Below are 21,618 nucleotides of genomic sequence, written 5' to 3'. Positions count from 1 at the left end.
TGAAAAATATGGTATGTTTGGAAACCAAAGCTTACGTTTGGGGAAAGCAAAGCTCTCTGAACAGCAGGAAAAATTCATTGTTATGTTTATATGCATCTTTCAATTTAATTGTGAGAGTTGCCTATCATGTTCTTAAAAAACATCAGTGACTTTGGTGCTCTCAAATCAAGTTCAACTTCTGGTTAGTCTGAGAGCAAAGGCTCACCATATTAATCCATATTCAGTATAATCTTTAGGCATAGACAAAATATTACAAATATCTTAGGTGAAATAAAATAATGCAGTCCATGATCTTTGCAATTCAGTTCAATTTGAATGACTATAAATATTTTCCTGGGTTCTTATGTCTTTAGAGCATGAATAGCAAAATATTTCACAAATCATAACCCACTTTGAACTCAGAAAACCTGTATTTATCTAGAAAATTATAAAATAGTGCACATGGGTTACCTGCTTATTCGTGTTTGCTAAAATGCAAAGCAAAGAAAGGGTTATTATTAAACTCTACCACAAAAGCAGTCAAAATGGAACACTTGACTTCTGACATTGGATTATATGTTATCAACATGGCTTATGAGCGGTATAATTGAAAATCATTATTAGCGGGCATTGACACTCAAAAATATTCAGGAAAAAGATACTGTATTTCATGTTCGCTGTTTATTTTAACTAACAAATGAAACTGCATCAGACGCTTGCTGTAATAATAGCTGACTGAGTATATCTTTATTCAAACAACTTAAGTCAGGTTTGTTGGGGCAAGTAAGGTAACCTTTGCCATATTTTTCTGCAGAAGATAATATTGAGGGATAGATAATAGTTAACATTGTATGACAAACACTATAAATTGCAGTTTTAAATGTGATAATTCAGTCTCCTTTTGGCCTTTTGGCCTGAAAAGTAATGTTCAGAGGCCACTAGGCAGATATAAAACACCAATATTTCCAATTATTAAAAAATTTGATTTGAATCTGTAACCTTCAAGGTCAGATTCTGCTCTTTTAGTTGTACTTAATTAAACTTTGGTGCTCTTCTTCTGTATGGCAATAATTGATTTATTTCTGCAGATTCAAACACTGAGGTCAAAGTGCATCTTGTATAGCTTTTAATTTTCTTTAAAAAATATCTTATTTCATGCAAACCATAACCATTTATTGTCATTGTGTAATTTCTGTAGGCATGCTTGTGAGATGACCTGTAAAAAACGAGATGATTACTTGGAGTGGCCTGAATATTTCATGGCCGTAGCATTCTTGTCAGCACAAAGAAGCAAGGATCCAAATTCTCAGGTAGGAAGATGATATTTGGGGAGACCAAGATAAGGCAACTAAGCTGAAGTCTTAGGCAAATTATCCTTTGAATAGTTACATTGAATTGAATTCATTTGGGGTTATTTCTGAATGGACATGACTAGATCTGTCTCCAAAACCTATAAGAACTATCCTGAAAATAAGCCCTAGGAGGGTTTTTTTTACCCATATGTCTAATATAAACCCTAACCCTAAAATAAGCTCTACTTAAGAGCCTGCACAGCAGGCTGGCTGCCCATTCCATGTGCTTGTCAGTTTCATGGCCATAAGGTGAGGTGTGGGCTGGAACTGCTTCATGTGCCCTGCATCAGTTTACCTGCAGCTAGGCCATCCATGCCCTGACACTTTCCTTGTGGTGGTGGCTCCGCTCTAAATCTTGCTGAAATATAATAAGGTCTTAATTTCTGTGACTGTTTAAGATAAGCAATAATATCATGATTTTTCTCCAGAAACTGGTACGATTTTGGAAGTATTTGATCAGATGTGCATTTGTAGCACCTGCTAAAATTTTGCAGTTGTGTTTGCAATTGCTAGTTCTTGGCAGGCTTGAAAAGCCACCATATATACAAAGCATTGTACAACCTGATAAAAATCAAATAGGTTGTTTCTGTCTAGGAAGGTCTGCAGTTAAAGTACCAACTTTTTAAGGCACATTGAGATAACCTGAGCTTATAATGCTAGAGGTGCATGAATGCAGGTATGTGTGCTTCAGGTTCCATGTCATGTTAGGGAATCTAGGAAGTATACCTATTGTGTTGTAGTTTTTTCTCACCCCCAAGATTCCTGTGGCTTGGAAACTGTTCAAGATCTGGTTGGTTGTTTTGCGGGCCTTGAGATCAGTGATTATGGAGCCTCATATATTTATAGTTGGTCTGTAGTTGTTCCGGTTGGTTGTCAACACTCATAAATAAATATAATATAATTTGGACTAATGTTGAGCAAGACATCATGGAATAGGCAGCCTCAAAATTTGATATATTAATTAATATTCCTGTGTTACTCTTATCCTTCTGAGCCATAGTCAATAGGTAAATGGATGACAGGAGTGAAACAGTAAACTAGATGCTCTGTTTTAGGTTGGAGCTTGCATTGTGAATTCAGAAAACAAGATTGTTGGAATTGGATACAATGGGATGCCTAATGGATGCAGTGATGATCTTTTGCCTTGGACAAGAACAGCAGATAATAAACTCAACACAAAATATCCCTATGGTAAGGAATGTAATGTAAGGTCTTTATTTTTCCTAATGGAAACAGAAGACAATATTATCGGAGATGCCTGTCACCTTTTAGGCAGGAACCTTATTTCCTACATGGCAGGGATGAGATCAACCTCCCAAACATTTACTGTCTGTTTGCAAGCAGACTGCTAAAAAATCTCTAAATTAAACTTTCTCCTTTCTCAATTTCTGTTGATTTTTTTCTTCCTATAGGACTTTTCCTGGACACAGCACTAGTCTCAGATAGTTGGGGCTGTTATTCATATGTCTAGTTTTTTTGACAATAATTTTACCAGAATAAGTACTCATCAGCGTTCCTCGTAAGCTGCGCACACGGGCCCCCCAAAATACCCCCCCGCGCACCCTTTTTCACGGGTGCGCGCTCCCCATCCCCCTGCCAGCCCGCAGGGGGCGGGGAGGCACCTGCAGTAGAAGGGAAGGGAGCCGCGGCCGCCCCTGCCTCCCCACGGTGCTTCCGGCCCCCTCGGCCTGCTCGATCTGCCCCCTCTGCTCCTCCGCTGTCTCCTACCTTGGGGCGCGGCTCCTCCCGCACCAGGAACGCACGCCCTGCCCGTCTCACAGTCCCTTTGCCGAGAGCACTTTCGTTCCGGGCTCTCAGCAAGGGGGTTGCAGGAGAGGCGGGGCAGGCGTTCTCACAGCGGAGGCCAGCGAAGGTGATATTCAATGTCGGGGGCACGCGGGCGGTTGCGCGCGCTCCCTATCCCCCTGCCAACCCACTCGGAACATTCAAAATAAGAAAAACCTTCGCCGGCGAAGGCTTTTCTTATTTTGAATGTTCTGGGTGGGCTGGCAGGGGGATGGGGAGCGTGCGCCTGACATTGAAAATCACCTTCGCCAGCCTCCGCTGTGAGAAGAACGGAGAGAGAACGAGAGAGAGAGAGCAACAGACAGCAAGATAGAGAGAAAGTGAGAAAGAGAGAGAGAGAGAAAGGGGGGAGAGAAAGAGATAGCAAGAGAGAGAGAACAAGAGAGAGAAAGAGTGTGAGAAAGAAAACGAGAGAAAGTGAGAGAGAGAAAGCAAGAGAGAAAACAAGAGAGAAAGTGAGAAAAAGAGAGAAAGAAAGAAAGAGAAAGATGAGAGAGGAAGGAAGCAAGAGAGAGAGACAGAAAGCAAGAGAGAGAAGAGTGAAAGGAAGAGATAGAGAGAAATGATAGAAAAAAGGGGAGAAAAAAAGAGAAATAAGAAAATGATTGAGACAGAGAATGACAGGAAAGAGAAACAGAGAGAGAAGTGACTCTTGATTTAAAGCATATGGTAAAAGCACTTAAATAATAACAGAGAAAAAAAACCCCAGCCCTCACCTGTTTTTATTAATAGTTATGTTTTTGGTTTTGCTGGTTGATTTAGTTTTAATAGTAATGGATTTTAGATTAATTTCTTTTAATAAAAAAGAAGGGATACCTATTCAGGAAGTGGAAGTATGGGGCTATCCTCAAGCAGTCAAGGGACCTGTGGATTATAACATAATTAATGTTCTTTTTGATTGACAGAGCCACTTCAAACTGGACTAATGTAGATGTAGGTGACAAGTTTTCTCACTGAACTTTCACCTTCCATGTTCAGTTCTCTCACATTTTTGGGTCTCTGAAAAGTGACCTTTCCCAGCAATCAATCTGGGCTAATGGCTGAACATTGGGCAGTTACCACGCAGAGATATTTTTATATTAGGACTTAGTATATAATCCAAAATGAGGCATAGATGTTTTGGCAATTTGTTAGATTTTGACTGTGACTAAGTACAGTGGTACCTCATGATACGAACCCCTCGTCTTACGAACAACCCGAGATACGAACCCGGGGTTCAGAAATTTTTTGCCTCTTCTTACGAACTTTTTTCTTCTTACGAACCCGCTGCCGAGAAGCTCCGCCGCCCGGCTGTCGCTTTTTGAAACAGCCGGGGGGCTTCTCAGTGTCCTCCTGAACCCGAACGCCGAACCCGAACTTCCGGGTTTGGCGTTCGGGAGGCCGCCGAGAAGCCCCCCGTCTGTTTTAAAAGGTGACAGCCGGGCGGCGGGGCTTCTTGGCGGCCTCCCGAACCCGAACGCGGTTTTTTGCGGGGGGGTTTTCCGTTCCAGGTTCGGGGTTCGGGAGGCCGCCAAGAAGCCCCGCCGCCCGGCTGTCACCTTTTGAAACAGCCGGGGGGCTTCTCAGCATCCTCCTGAACCCGAACGCCAAAGATGAAGAATGAAAGCAATTCAGCAGGAACTGGTTGAAGAGGTTTTACTCCTGAATGTAGCAAAAATAGAATCTCTCCTATTCTTCTATTTACAGAAAACACTTTACTACAACTATAAACCACGATACAGTAAATCAGTCCACCTACTAACCACAATACTAACCAACCAACCACAAAAACCACACCTACTGCAAAAGTGCATTGCTTCTTATTCTGTTCTAGCCCAATCAGGTTGTAGCTTAGTCGCTATGACTCAGCAGTATGACTGCTTTACATACTCACAAACTTTTACTTAAATGGAATATTACCTACCGTGTTTCCCCGATAGTAAGACACCCCCGATTTTAAGACGTATCGGGGGTTTCAGGGGGGTCGGCTAATATAAGCCGTACCCCGAAAGTAAGACATATGTCTTACTTTCGGGGAAACACGGGGGTATTGCCGCCTCCCTCTCATCTACCGGTAGCTGCCTTGCCGCAGTCGGAGCTTCCGCTCGTGCCGCAGCCAGAGCCGCGCCGCTTCGGCCAGGGCCGCCGCCTCGCCCGCCGGGTGGCCCAAGCTCTGGGCGCAGCGCGCCACCGCCAGCTGGCACCAGGCTGCGTAAGGGAGACTCTCCTGGGCGCGCAGCTCCCTCGCCAGCGCCGCGAACTGCTCCGACGCCTCCGACACATTGGGCTTGCGCAGGAAGCGCTTGCGGAGCTTAGACGACACCAGCCGGTAGCGCGTCAGGAAGTCGCCGCCGGCTCCGGCGCCCGAAGAGGCCTCACCCGGGCCAAAGCCCGAAGACGAGCCAGCCCCGGTGCCCGGGACAATATAAGACATACCCCGAAAGTAAGACATAGTGGGGCTTTTGGGGATAAAAAGAAAGTAAGACACTGTCTTACTTTCGGGGAAACATGGTAGGATAGTACTGATCCTTGACAGTTCGCACCACTTATATTTGCAAAGTTGTAGCCACAGTAGCATCACTGTAGTTTGCTTTAATCACATGATTGTGACTTCCAGTGCTTCCTGCCAGCTTCTCACAAACAAAGTCAGTGGAGAAGCTGGTTGGAAGTCATTCCCACTCCCAGTTGTTTTGCTTACCCGCAGTCATCTGGTCTCTGTTTAGGTAAGGAAATACTGTATATCTGAAAGGATGACCCAACAAATCATGGATTATTTAATGGTACTTAGAAATAACACTCTTTATTAATATATGTTCCCATAAAATTTTAAATATTCAAAATGGCAAAATATGCATTTAAAAAATATTAACTGCAGTTTACTAGCCAAAGTTTCCCCAGTTTGATATTTTACAGATGTAGTTAAGTGTATATTTTTGGACAGCAGCTTCTGAAACTCAGCTGGCAATTACTGTTCTGACTAGGAAATGTGGAAATTATCAGTTCAGTTTGTGGGTAGAATGAGGGTGGGTGGGTGAAAGGGAAAATCATAGTGACAAGCTGAGCTTGAGTATAGAAGGAATATCTTGAAATCCATGTACGTAGAATTTGCTTTGCATGGCATTAGCATAGCAGCACAATAAACCTTTGCTCCACAGGATTCTGGTTCTCAGTGGTCTTGACAAATCTTTCTAAATAATTTGACTACATAGACCAACACCCAAAGAATCACAGAACTGGTTTTGTACATCAGAGACAGCAGCCCCTGCTGCCAATATATCAAAACTAAAGTGATTTCCAGTCCCACTGAACATGCTGCAGATAATTTAACTTGCCAGCTTTGGCTTTTAGATAGTGAAGACTTTGCTTGCAGACAGTGATCACAAATAGGCAAATCATTGCTAATTTAACACATATACTGCCAAAAGAATACATTTCCTCCTAATAAATTTATAGTTTCTTTATAAAGTCTTGTGCCTCCTGGAATTTATAAATATTCATTTCAGATTGTTTATGATGGTCTGGTTATCAAATAACTATTTTAATTGTGTTTCAGAGTTCTTACTGGGCATTAATAATAGTAGTAACAGGGCAGAATTTTTTTTCTAAATGGTGTTCTTTGTGCCAGTCATCTTTTCTGTGCCCTGGTTGCCAGTTCATCTTAATTGTAGGAAAGGACTGCTTGCTTTTTTGTCATAATTCTTGGTTTTTTTGGAATACAACGTACACGTACCCCATCAAAAGAATATATCCATGCATGTAAGCTCCTATGTGAGCCCCTTTATGTAGGCAATTAGATACACTCTGGGAACAATAGTGGACATTGGCACACTTAGGGTGGCTGAAATTAGCACTACAGTAGTCCCTCACCTATCGCTGGTGTTACGTTCCAGACCTGGCCACGATAGGTGAAATCCGCGATGGGGAATTTATCGACTGATAGTACTTATTTAAGTATTTATATTGTAATTGTTTGGTAAGTTTTCATTGTTTTAAGTGTTTATAAACCCTTCCCACACAGTATTTATTTTAGATACAGTATTTACAATTTTAGATTTTTTTTTTTAAAAAAACACCTGCCGATCGAGTTCGGCGGGCTGTTTAAATCTGCCGATCGACTTCCTCAGAAACCCGCGATGAAGTGAAGCCGCAGTAGGTGAAGCGCGGTATAGCGAGGGACTACTGTATATGTCAGAGAATCGTTAAAAACTATGCAGATGAAGAAGGGAGAATACTAATGATGGTGACATCAATAAACCAGAAACAAATCAATATATGCTCCAAATAATAAGCAGGAAGTTTTATAAAAGATAATCGGAATGGACTATGAAAATATTTGTATAATAAAGGACTTCAATGCAATTGTGGACATTAAAAGAGATTACAGAAACATCAAAAGAAGTTAAAAAAAATAACACTTCCAAAACCCTTTTCTGAAATGAAACAAGAAATAGGTTTGTAGGATGTATGGAGAGAGCAAACCCAAAGACAAACCAATATACAGTCTGTTCAAATAGACACTAATCGTAGTTGAGAATAGACATGATGTGGATGATATCAGGAATGAGAACAGATATCCAAGAGATAAAGGTAGCAATAAATATACGGGCAGACCCAATCCCATAAAAGTTACATGGAAGGGAGAAAATAGGAAATTGAGATGGACAATGAATCAAACCATTCTAAAAGACAAATGATGAAAAAATAAATGGATGTTTTCTTTAAATAAAGTAGAAAAGAAGAAACATCACTGTAAACTGTCTGGGATACAGCAAAAGCATACATGCGAGGATTAGCGATAACATATAGCAAGAAGAAGCAAGAAAAAGAAACAACAGCAAAATATATTATAAGACAAGCTTAAAAGACTAGAGATAGAACTGCAGAAGGACCTGCAAAAAAGAAAAGAGAAAAGTGATTTGATAAAACATAAATTGAGCTTAATAGTGGAAGATAAAATGACACAAACAAAATGGTGAAACAAAACGTCTTTGAACACACAAATAAGCCAGGTAGATGGTTAGCGTGTAAGTTGAAGAAAGAATAGCAGAAGAAAGTGATATACAACTACTAGAAGACGAATGAGCCCTTCATCAAAATGAAGATAAAACAAAAAAAGATAAAAAGGAATTAGGAAACTACAGTCAAGAAAAATCAGTGAGAAGATACAACTAAATATCTGGAAAAGGTGGCTCTAACCAAAATATCAGACTCAGTAACTGAATAATGTTAAATGAAAGAATAACAACAATGGAAATAATGGAAGTAATCAAAAGACAAAATAATAAAATCTTTGGACCAGACAGGCTTCCTGCAGAACTTTATAAAAGTTTACAATAGGCACTTAAACTGTTATTGCTGGAAGTCCACAATGAAGCATTGTCAAAGGCCAAACTCCAAAACTTGGATAGAAGCATATATTACATTAACACCAAAGGAAGACATATATCCTCAACAGATAAAAACTACAGACCAATATCATTATTCAATGTAGATTATGAATTATACACCTCCATAATTTCAGAAAGATTAAAAAGAGTTTTAACTGAATTCATAAATGCCAACCAGAATGGTTTTTCTACCTAAAAGACAACTGAAAAATAACAGGATTATTGCGAATATTGAAATACTACAAAGTCCACTCCGAAAACCAGCTAGCATTGATCTTTCTGAATATACACATAAAGCCTTTGATTACATGAACTGGCAGTTTATGATATTACAATTGAAAAGCATGAACTTCGGTGAAAACTTTGTAAAAATAATCTAAGAAATTATACTCTAATCAAATGGTGAAAGTGATAGTAAACAGAGAAACAACAGAAGAATTTAACATAAGCAAGGGCACAAGACAAGGATATCCATTATCCATTCTTTTATTTATACTAACTCTGGAAGTCTTACTTAGACAGACCAGACAAGACCCAGAAATAAAAGATTTGAAAATAAAAAACAATACAAAGTGCAAGTTTTGCAGACGACCTGGTGTTTATTTTGGAGGAACCCTTAGAAACAGGACCTAAACTAATAAAGAAAATAGAAGAGTTTGGTGCGGTGGCAGGACTTAAAATAAACAAAGAAAAGATCCAGATATTGAAAAAGAACCATCCAAATAAACAGAAAAGTGAACTGATGGAAAAGATGGACATACAGATAACTAAAAAAGTTAACACCGTTGAGCATTGAACTAGTGCCCTAGTTGCCAGTTATCTTATTTGGAGGACAGGACTGCTTACTCTCATTTTTAGGAATACAACATATACGTGCCTCATCAAAAGAATGTATCCACGCATATAAGCCCCTAAATTTATTTATTTATTTCTTCAATTTCTATGCCACCCAACTCCCTAGGGCAGTGATGGCAAATTTATGGCACGGGTGCCACAGGTGGCATATGGAGCCATATCTGCTGGCACACGAGCTGTGGCCCTAGTTCAGCTCCAACATACATCTGTATGCTGGCCAGATGATTGCAAAGAGGCTTAGAAGATGTTTTTGGTTTCCAAAAAACATCCAAAGGGATGGAGGAGGTGTTTTTACCCTCCCCTAGCTCCAGGGAAGCCTTTGGAGCCTGGGGAAGGCGAAACGAGCCTACTGGGCCCACCACAAGTTGCGAAACAGGCTGTTTCCGGCCTTCAGGGGGCGTGGGAAGCTGTTTTCACCCTCTCCAGGCATTGAATTAAGGGTGTGGGCACTCGCACATGCGTGATAGTGCATATGCACGCTCTTTCAGTACCCGAGGAAAACAAGGTTCGCCATTACTGCCCTAGAGACTCTAGGCAGCTCACAGCAAAAATTTAAAACATCAATAGTACAAAAACCTCTAAAAAAGTTTTAAAACAATTTACAATACAACAGTTAAACCCCTGCATACCATTCATGGCCAGATCTCGCTGGTTACTACCATAAGATCTGACCTGTTGCAAAAGCCAGGTCTTTATCATTTTTCCGAAGACCAATATGGTGGAGGTATTTCAGATCTCAGGAGGTATCTGGTTCCAGAGAGCTGGGGCAGCCACAGAGAAGGCCTTCCCCCACGGACCCACCAGCCGACACTGTTTAGCTGATGGGACCCGGAGAAGACCAACTCTGTGGGCCCTTACTGGTTGCTGGGAGCTATGTGGTAGAAGGCGATCTCGAAGATAGTCTGACCCTAAGCCATGTAGGTCTTTAAATGAGCTCCTTGATGTAGGCAATTAGATACTGTCTGGGAACAATAGTGCTATGACATATTGACACACTTAGGATGGCTGAAATTACTTAGTGTTCAGCCTATGGCTTTGACTGTCCTGTAGGTGTTGGTGAATGGTCCTTTTAATGTTCTTAATTATTTCATTCCTCATTACTAGTCTGGCCAGACCACTTGACCTCCATTGATCTTGAATTTCTCTTGCCTCCCCTGCTAATTTTCTCTTATGTGACGGATTGTATTGGTGTTTGCTTCTGGAAGGAATTGGGCATTTGCAGTTAATACTTAGTTACGTTTTAGATTGATGATCTTTGATGGACATACCTAATAATATTTGTTGAAATCTTTTTTCTTTAATCAGTATGTCATGCTGAACTGAATGCCATAATGAACAAGAATTCTGCCGATGTGAAAGGCTGCAGCATATATGTTGCTCTGTTTCCATGTAATGAATGTGCAAAGCTCATCATCCAGGCAGGTAAGAAAAGGAGCCAGCTTTATTTTTGGTATTAGAGTGCTACTTATTTGGACACATAATTACAAGTGCCGCTGTTTAGATCTAAATTAATTGCCCTATCAATCTTTAACTTACTCCTTGTACTTTTTTCTATCCTTGACTGGTGCCAGGTTTTCCCATACTAATTGCATCCTCTGTGATTCTTACTTGTTTTTAATTTAAGTTTTTAACTTTCTAGACCAACAGCTGCCAAGAAACTGTGCAGACGTTGCATATCATTACTGTCGTTTTACATTGCTGACACATTGTGCATAGAATGTAAGAGGAAAAGATGGAAGAATAAACTTTGTGTGACATAAGATCTCCTGGGAATATATATGTTACATATTAATTTGAATATCAGACATGGTTAGCACTTGAAGATTTTTATCTCTTTTGTCATAAATGTCATAAGACTTCCAGGATCTTTCTTATAATTGTGTTTTTCATTACAATAGTTACACATTTTCACTACAGCTACAGTTGTGCAAGTGTGACAGTTGGGCCTTTCATCAGATTATTAGATACTGGTAAAATGCCCATCCTCGTGACAGCTTTCATAGAAAAGTCATGTAGGTTTCTCAGCCATCTGGAGTTGTGCTTATTGTACATCTCTACAGGTTCCTTGGCAGTGAGAGTCAGACCATCTCATGTCATCCATGGTAGCCTTTCTTTGCCCTTATGACTCCATTGTCTCCAGTTCTTTACCTGGAGATATTTTGTAGATAAGTGGTAGAGATCATGTGTAGTATAAAAATGATCTTAAATTAAATTCCTTACATTTCAATTCAATTTATTAGATTTGTATGCCGCCCCTCTCCCTCTCTAATTTCTAATTAGTTCTGGGGAAATTAAGTCCGCTTGAATACAAAATCATTATTAGTCAATGTGCACAGTAGTAGCTTGGTAGACTACATGTCTGACAATTAACAAATTTCCCATGCAGTTGTCTTTTACTTAAGTTCATGTAAAATAAAAAAAAAGATATGCATCATTGGGAGGGAAAACAAATCCATTGCTCACATCTGCATAGTCCCATTCCTTTTTTTGTTTCCTGCTCATTTAAAACATAGGAGGGAGGAGACAAGATGGAAACAACCTAGCAGCTCCTGAAATGAGTTTACACCTCTCACTACTCTGGCACAGTCCTTCAATTTAAAAATGGCATCCAGAAGTAAGGAAAGAAGCTGGGCAATCCCCAGTAGTAATAACAACAGAGCCCATAAATCCAACAAAGCAGGGGGGGGGAAACATCAGACGAGGACTGACTCCTATCTCCCCACTATAGAGGCAATTTAAAAAATGTGAATAGCATATCTAGAACCTCATAATCCCTTTCATCTCCAAAGAATTTGACAAACAAAAGCCAGGAATAAGAGCATCTACCCTCACCAATCATCCAAAGTTTCAGGGCAAGTCAGGGAAATAATTAAAATAGTTTTTGGGAGTAAGTCTCCTGCAACCCCCTCCCTTACAGCTATACTGTTCCCCTCTTACCATAAGGTCTACTTTTTGTCTGCAGAACAAATGGATTGGTTTTCCTACTTCAATGGATCAATGGCAACTTCCAACAAGTGTTTGATCTGCAATTCTACCGTTGACAAGTGTTTGGGGACTGCAAATAGTCCAGAATGCAGCCATGAGAGCTGTCATGGGTGTACCTATATAACACCTTTGCTCCACAAGCTGCACTGGCTTCCTATTAGTCTCTGGGCACAATTCAAGGTGTTGCTTATTACCTATAAAGCCCTATATGGCTCAGGGCCAGACTATTTATGGGACCGTCTCCTGCCGCATACCTCCCAGAAACAAATAAGAGCTCACAGAGTTGGTCTCCCCCCGGTCCTGTTGACTAAAGAATGCAGGTTGGCAGGACCACAGGGGAGGGCCTTCTCTGTGGCTGTCCCGGCTCTATGGAACCAACTTTCCCCCAATGTCTGTACTGCTTTCACCCTGCTGGCCTTTTGCAAGGCCACGAACACCTGGCTATGCCAGCAGCCCTGGGGGCCATAAATTTACATCTTCGATGGGCAATTGCATGAATGGTGTGTATGTATATGAGTGTGACTATCATTTTTTATAATAACTTTTTAATGGGGTTTTAGCTTGATAATGTTTAGCCTTAGATAATGTTTGACTTCTTTTTTACTGTTTTGCATCTATTTATATCGTACTCATATTGTTGTAAGACGCCCTGTGTCCTTCGGGATTGGGCGACATAGAAGTCAAACAAACAAACTCCTCCATGGCAATAAGAGGGTTAAATTTGGGTTTTTTATTATTAATTTTTAAAATTAATTTTAAGAAATAGAATATAAAACTCACACACAAGATAGAACAAGTGCTCCGTGATCGGTGCCCACCACCAGACAAACATTCACCTACCACCACCACCACCACCTTGGGGGTGTTTCTTATATATACCATTTTAACTCAAGAGCAATGTCTCTATTTACATACTACAAAGTGATTCCAATTGATTGGAATCGGATTCTACTAATCATATATCTCTCGGATTCTACTTGGTCTTGGATTCTACTAATCATATATCGTCTTACCTTGTCCCATCGTCCCATCAGTTGTTGCAAATCAGTTTCATTAACGGAATTCATCCTTTTATCCATAATCTCAAATTGAATATGATCCACCATGTACTGGTACCAATTTTGCATTGTCCATTTTGTCGCATCCTTCCAACCCAATACTATTACCACCTGAGTGTTTTCTATCGCTGCTTGTTTTATTTCTTTAAATTCTCCCATCACATTGCTTTTAAATTTAACCAATACTGCCATTTCCTTTGTAATTCATCCTATTAATATCCTCTTGCACTTTTTGCCAAAAATTCTGCATTCCCAAAGCATAAACACTCCTTTATCTTGATATCCATGCCAACAATTATTTTTAACATTGTGCTGGAAATATAATAACAATAATAACAACAACAACAACAACAACAATAATAATTTATTAGATTTGTATGCCACCTCTGTCTGAAGAGTCAGAGCGGCTCACAACAGTGACAAACAACGTGACAAATCCAATACTTTAAAAAAGCTAAAAACCCATATCATTAAAACCATACAACTCAGTCATACCATACATAAACTATTTTAGCCTGGGGATATCTCAATTAAACCATGCCTGGTGACATAGGTGGGTCTTCAGTAATTTACGAAAAGCAAGGAGGATGGGGGAGGTTCTAATCTCTGGGGGGAGTTGATTGCAGAGGGTCGGGGCCGCCACAGAGAAGGCTCTTCCCCTAGGTCCTGCCACATGACATTGTTTAGTCGACAAGACCCGGAGAAGGCCAACTCTGTGGGACCTTATCGGCCACTGGGATTCGTGCGGCAGAAGACGGTTCTGAAGGTATTCTGGTCCGATGCCATGTAGGGTTTTAAAGGTCATTATCAACACTTTGAATTGTGACCGGAAACTAATTGGCAGCCAATGTAGGCCGCGGAGTGTTGACGAAACATGAGCGAATCTAGGAAGCCCCACAATTGCTCTTGGGGCCGCATATTGCACGATCTGAAGTTTCCGAACACTCCTCAGAGGTAGCCCCATGTAGAGAGCGTTGCAGTAGTCGAACCTCGAGATGATGAGGGCATGAGTGACTGTGAGCAATGACTTCCTGTCCAAATAGAGGGAAGGTTGGAGACTGGACGAAAGTTGTTAAGTATGGCTGGGTCCAGGGAAGGTTTCTTGAGAAGAGGGCACACAAGTGCATCCTTGCAGGGAGCTAGAAAGGACCCCCTCCTCAAAGAAGCGTTGACAATCTCCTGGACCCAGCTCCGTGTAACCTCTCTACTGGCCAAAACCAGCCAAGAGGGAGATAGATCCAGTAAACAGGTGGCATAACTCACAGCTCCAGTGGCCTTGTCCACTTCGTCAGGTGTCACCAGATCAAACTTCCCAGACAGATGGACAAGGACGGGCCGCAGCCACCTCGACTGACTCGTTGTCAGCTGACATGGCTATCCAATCGGAGTCAAGGTCCGTCTGGATCCGAGCGATTTTATCAGCAAAAAATGTATTAAATTCCTCGGCGCTGCTCTGCCAGGGCTCCCCAACTCCCCCCTTGTTAAGAAGGGAGCGAGTCACCCTAAACAGAGCGTCCGGGCAAGATTTCACTGATGCAATCAAGGCGGCATGATACGTGCATCTTGCCACCTTGAGCGCCACTTTGTACGTCTTAATATGAGCTCTTACAAGTGTTCTATCGAACTCGGATTTACTTTTCCTACACCGCTTCTCTAGACGTCTCTTCTGCCGTTTCAACTCCCAGAGTTCCTCGGTAAACCAAGGAGCTGTCTGGGGTCTAGTGCCAGAGAGAAGTTGCAACGGCGCAATCCGGTAAAGAGCCTCCGTCGCAGCCTTGTTCCAGGCCACAGCAAGAGACTGCCGAACTGTGAACAAGTGAATCTGGTAGAACCCCAAGCGCCCTCTGAAAGCCCTCTGGGTCCTTCAGGCGTCTGGGGCGGAATCACCTAGTCGGTTCCGCCTCCCTGCGGGGGAGGATTGGAGCCTTGAAGATGAGCCACAATAGAAAATGGTCTGTCCATGACAAAGGCAAAACATCTAAACCCCCCTTAGTCTCAGACCATTACTCAGTTGCTCCGAGAGAAATATATCGGGTGCATGCCCCCTCTCGTGAGTCGGACCTTGAACTACTTGAGTCAGGTCCATGGCTATCATGGTGGACATGAACTCCTATGCTAATCCAGAGGATCCGCCTAGTGACTGTAGGTTAAAGTCCCCCAGGACAATGAGTCCAGGGAACTCCACCACCAACCCGGCCACCTCCTTGAGCAGCACAGGCAGGGCTGTTGACATGCAGCTGGGAGGCAGGTACACGAGCAACAAGCCCACCTGAACCCCTAGGTCCAACTTCACCAAGAGGGACTCACAACCCGCAATCTCAGAAGCAATGAGTCTACGTAGGCAAAAAGTCTCCTTGGCTATGATAGCCACTTTCCCCCCCCTTCCCTGGGGTCGTGGCTGATGCCATACCTGAAACCCGGCTGGGCATATTTCGGAGAGAGGAACTCCTCCCTCCAGGCCCAGCCAGGTTTCAAATATGCAAGTTGGACGGGTGTGTGATACCACTTATGCAATACTTTCCTTCTCATTTCCCTAACCCTTGTATTCTTAATTTTCCTTATATTCTCCACTATATTTTTCATCTCTTGCACGTCTACTTGTAATTCACTCTGCCACCATTTAGTCAATCCTTGAGTCACACTACTGTCCCGTGTCAACTATGCATCCAGAAGCAACCAACTACCTCTATACACAAAAAACAACTCATTGAAATACATTGGAATGCTCATAGCTTGAACTGCCATAAGACTTATGACTTCCCTATCTCAGCTCCCAAACTGCCAAAATAGAGAAACTGATTTGAAATGCTTTCATTACTTACCCAGCTCAAAAAACACTAAGCAATTATTCCTGCATTTCAAGTAATAATCTCTCTCCTCTACATTTATACAAATGAGTGAATTTCTGTGGCAGACTCACCACATCCAAATTATCAGAGTCTTTAAGGATGAGTTAGCCTGTGATCTCATCACTAGGAAAGTGACAAATGGTCAGGACCCTGCAGATAAGAGCCATAAAAAAACTTAGGCTCTAAAAGTAATTCTGACAGACTTGTCAAGAGCAAGAATATAAACGCAGAACTCATTAATCTCAGGAAGAAAGTAGCAGACAATCAAAACAACAATCCTGACATCTCTCTCCCCATGCTGGTAATGATATGGAAGTCCAGCAGCAACTTTACACATCTGCCCTATTGAAATGCTCAAATCATCTCACACTGCTGCTTTTTCTTTGACTTAGATAGGTAGAAAATTGTCAGCATGCTACTGTAACTTTTTCACTAGTAACATTGATAGTGACTCTTCGGAAGCTCCATTTCAGCTATATTAAAAAAAATACTGAAGGAACTGTCTGACAAGCAAAACAAATTCCAGCCAAGCTCTCCAAAAACGCAACCTGGAAACATACCCTCATCTGCTTCCAAACTATCCTGCCCTTGCAGGAACCTGACTCTCAAGATAAATACATCTCTCCCTCTCTTTCTCTCAATCACTGGATAAGCCAAAGGATGTTCCCCTTGCTAAAGAGTTGGGAATCAAAGTAGCATGGGCAGCAGACGTGGGATACTGGTGAGCTCTAGTAACCCACAATTTGCTTCCCATGGTGCTTTGATTCTGCTGTCTCTTTGCCAGAATAAGCTCCACTGCCCCTTCAAAAGAAGGGAATCCCAGACAAATTTAAGATCAAAGGAAGAATTGGAACAAAGTGGTAAATCATTAGATTGGTGGACATATCTACAAATAAAAGATGCCTATCAAAAAAACAAAAGGGAACATGGCTTTCAAGTAGGAAGGGGGGATCTAGACAAGACGCTCTGAGGGAACAATGAAAAATTAATTGGTAAAATTTACAAATACCTAATTCGATATGAAACAGAGGTGGAAATTGTAAAGGAAAATATAATAAGTTGGAGAAGAAATTTCTGATATACAATCGAAGTAGAAAAGTGGGAAAAGCTTTGGATTTACAATTGGCAGATGACAAAATCAATTACATTCAAGGAAAACCAGCATAAGATGTTTTTATAGGTGGCACCTGTGACCGGAAAGACTATCCAAAATGTTCCTGAAAGTCTCTCCAATATGCTGGAAATGCAAAAAAGAAAAAGGTACATTCTACCACCAATGGTGGACTTGTCCAGAGGCTAAAAATTACTGGAACAAGGTGGCTGACTGGTTGAAAGAAATAACAAAGGAAGAACTGGGGGAAAAAACCCAGAATTATATTTATTGGGTATTTTTAACAAAAAAATTAAAAAAAGTAAGATATTTGGTCATTCATATTTTGACTGCTGCAAGGATAGTTTACGCTCAACAGTGTAAAGCTGATAAAATACCCGAAGAAGGTATGATAATTAAAAAGGTGTTAGATTGTGCAGAGATGGACATGATGTCAAAAAAAATTAGAAGGGAAAGAAGATTCAGAATATTATAAGATATGGGGAAATTTTTATGATTGGTTAGAGGAAAGGACAACAGTAAAATAAATAAATTATAAATTTTCAAAAGACAGATTTTTTTAAAAAAGGCAAAAGCAATGCAAAGCAATACATTAACAAAATAATAAGTTATGAGAAAAAATTTTCTGATTTAACATTCTAAAAGAGTGGGGAAATTACTTTTTCCAAATGTTCTGTTTATATGTTTTGTTTTGTTTTCTGTTATGTTTATTTGTCTATCTGTTTGTTTGTTTTTATTTACTTGTACTTATTTTGTTTGCAATGTCTTTGTATGTATAAAAATATATAAAATAAAACAAAAGAAGGGAATCTCGGCAGACAAAAAGATGGCAAAATAGGAAGAATAGGATCTCAAGGGGAAAAGCCAGTGCAAAAATTATCTACCCAGTCCCTGGCTCTTGGCACCTTTGTTTGTTAGCCATGAGTTCACCATAATGTCATCCTTCTAATCTGGAATGTGGCTGGATGATTTGCTTCCCTATTTTGTTACATTCAAGTAAAAACAAGAGTCAATGAGAAATCACTTTGTGTTTTAGCAAACAATGTGGACTATTCTGAAGTGCGCATGTAGTCGCCATTATTTGAGTTCAGCTTGATGTCATTACCATCAATAAAGTCTGTAAAGGAATTGTACTGATACCTTCACTGTTGACTCATAGAATATAGAATGGAGGGATTCCAAAATACGCCACATAAATTGGTGCTCACTTGTCACCATGTGTAAGCAATAACAGTTAAATCAGCCAATATTTAAACTAATGGGTTTTTTTAAAATAAAGTTTCTAAATTTGAAAAGCACTGCTTTGAAGACTCCTTTGCAGACATAGCATTTATCTCTATGAGTGCTTTTTGTAGGATATTACACAGTGGAGTGAGGTCCCATTATTCTCCACAGCTCCTGACCATTTAGTTGTTCAAAAGGATGAAAATGCAAGTAGATAAATAGATATCACTTCAGTGGGAAGGTAACAGCGTCCCATTCACCTTGGTGTATAGCAATGATAGCATGCAGAACCATATCTGAGGGCACGCGAGGCATTACCCTACATCACCTCCAGCACGCATGCCACCTGATTTTCAATCTTCTTTTCCATCGTTTTCGCTCTTCCCAGGCTTCAGGAAAGCCTCCCGAAGCCTGGGGATGCCGAAAAATGCCCAAACAGCCCAACTGGAAGTTCACTTGTCCAGCTTCTTTTTTGCTGTCAGAGGTCTTCAGGAACTTCTTTCGTTTTCAACAGTTGTAGCGAGGCCTCCCATACCTCAGCGCATTTCCTCTGCAGCTGGTAAGGTTTTTCTGAAGGCCTCTGCAGCCGATAACAGAGATCCAGATCAATCTGGAGTTCTATTATCAGCTAGAGAGGCCTTTAAGACAGCTTTGCAGTTTGCAGAAGAAATGGGCCAAGGTGTGGGAGGCCTGGTTGCAACAAACTAAAGTAGTAGAGCAGCTCCACAGCTTCAGTGAAGCCTTTGTGCATACCCAGGAGGGGAGCACGTGGGTTTTGCGCATGCATGGGTATAGGCACCAATGTGCAAGCTATCATGCATGCACACTCTTTCAGCAGCCAAGTCAAAAAAGGTTCACCTCGCTGGTGCAGTCCTGTAGAGGTGTGTTTGGCTGGCTCCCTTGATTAGGAAATGGAGATGGACACAACTAGACAGGGTAAATAAGCCTTTATCTTTTTTTTAAAAAAATTATTTATTTATTTATTCATTCATTCATTCATTCATTCATTCATTCATTCAATTTTTATACCGCCCTTCTCCTTAGACTCAGGGCGGCTTACAACATGTTAGCAATAGCACTTTTTTAACAGAGCTAGGCTATTGCCCTCACAATCCGGTTCCTCATTTTACCCACCTCGGAAGGATGGAAGGCTGAGTCAACCTTGAGCCGGTGATGAGATTTGAACCGCTGACCTTCAGATCTACAAGTCAGCTTCAGTGGCCTGCAGTACAGCACACTACCTGGTGCGCCACCCTGGCTCATTAATGTGAATATATTTTTGTTTTAATATAATATAATGCCATCACTGCTAAATAAATAATTCCTCCAACACTGTCAAACTATTTACTAAAACTGCACTACTATTAATCTTCTCATCGTTCCCATTACCCATCTTCTCCCACTAATGTTTGTAACCTTGTTGCTTGTATCCTTGCAATTTATATTGACTGGTTCCTAATATGATTTGATTTCTTATATGTACCAGGACTAGCATTAAGTGTTGCACCTTATGCTTCTTGATGAACGTATCTTTTCTTTTATGTATATGTACCAAGACAAATTCCTTGTGTGTTCAATCACACTTGGCCAATAAAAAATTATATTCTATTCTATAAACTTTTGACAGAGTAAGAAATAAGTTTGGCTCTGACTGTTAGTGATGAGATATAGAGTTGGAAGCAGCAGATAGAAGGATTTTGAATTTTTATGGGAGGTGAGCAAAATTATATTCTTCAGAGAAAAATTGTGATTCTATGCTCACAGATGGACAGTAGTGGCTTACTCATCTGCCTACAGAAATGCAAACAGTACAATATGTTTTGGTAGCAGCAGTTTCTTATTTACAATTTGTTGCTGAATGTATGGCATCTGTCTACAGTTTTTAAAATATATCCTTCAACAGTTGCTTAAATAAAGACAAAAAATAATTTATTTGTGTTACAGACCTTGAAATCCTAATAATATATTTCCCCCTTTTTAAAGTCTTATAGCCTTGAGGCTACAAGTACAATTTTTTGCCTCATTAACAACACTGCTCGTTTCCAAAAAATATTTTTATTTATAGCATCTAAATTACAGAATACATGATCCAGATCTGTCATACTGATTGTAGTTGTTGCTATCATGTTAGATGACCTATTTAACTTGTTTATAATGTGCAGGATCAGCATGCTGCATTTTTACTGGTTGCATTCAGTAGTTGAGTTTAAAGTAAATGGGATTAATAGGCAATGTAGGGATTTCATTAAACAGGATACAAATTTACAAGTGATATTTCTAATATGGGGAATATTCTCCATACCTACAACATCTTTGAATCTCTGAACACGTAATTACTTCTGGGCAAACATTTCATTCCACTTTTATAAAAGCTTGACTATGGAGTCAAACATACTAGGGGTTTATACCAAAGAAATCTGCAACTGTTCCCTTTGCAGTAATTAAAATATAATGTCAGTGATCAACAGAACTCATGTTGCTGCTTCTGGCACATAGAAATTTGTACAAGAGTCTTTTTTCCCCCTTTAGCTGCATGGAAATTTTATTGAACTTCTCTTAACAGGATTTTTTTTCTCTACATGTCTAAATGAACAACTGTATTCTTGGCTTGTACTTGATATTTTTGTTTTCAATTCTGCTTTCTTTCACTATTCTAGGAATAAAAGAAGTCATTTTTATGTCTGATAAATATCATGATACTCCGGAAATGATAGCTGCAAGGCGCTTATTTGATCTAGCTGGAATTTTGTACAAGTGAGTCAACACTTTGGGATATAAATCATTAACACCACCACTACCCCCAATCCCCAATCTTCCTTTTGTATGCTGCATTGGGTGGCTATTTCTTTGTCTTAAGATTGTAAAGGAATCTGTTGCCTCACTTCAATAATTTCTCTTTTCCCTTTTACATACAGAATGGTGTAAGTTGAGATAGCAATGTTATTAACATTAAAAATAAGGTTGGGACAATAATGGGAAAGTAATCAATTGTGAACTTTTCCCAGAGCATTCTTATTATGCCAAAGAAGCAGC

General features: G+C 40.5%; 1 protein-coding gene across 1 annotated transcript in view; it reads left to right on the top strand.

The window, feature by feature from the left end:
• The window catches only part of DCTD (dCMP deaminase), a 64,000-nt gene that overhangs the window by 5,762 nt on the left and 36,620 nt on the right, over positions 1–21,618 (top strand). Inside the window, exons 2-5 of the mRNA XM_070757481.1 lie at positions 1,178–1,289; positions 2,387–2,522; positions 10,664–10,780; positions 21,243–21,339. Of these exons, the coding sequence (XP_070613582.1) occupies positions 1,178–1,289; positions 2,387–2,522; positions 10,664–10,780; positions 21,243–21,339 (462 nt within the window). The remainder of the gene's footprint in view (positions 1–1,177; positions 1,290–2,386; positions 2,523–10,663; positions 10,781–21,242; positions 21,340–21,618) is intronic.

The sequence above is a fragment of the Erythrolamprus reginae genome, chromosome 7 (assembly GCF_031021105.1).
Source record: "Erythrolamprus reginae isolate rEryReg1 chromosome 7, rEryReg1.hap1, whole genome shotgun sequence".
Taxonomy (NCBI): Eukaryota; Metazoa; Chordata; class Lepidosauria; order Squamata; family Dipsadidae; genus Erythrolamprus; species Erythrolamprus reginae.
The sequence above is the reverse complement of the archived record's forward strand: the minus strand, read 5'-3'. Positions and strand labels throughout refer to the sequence as shown.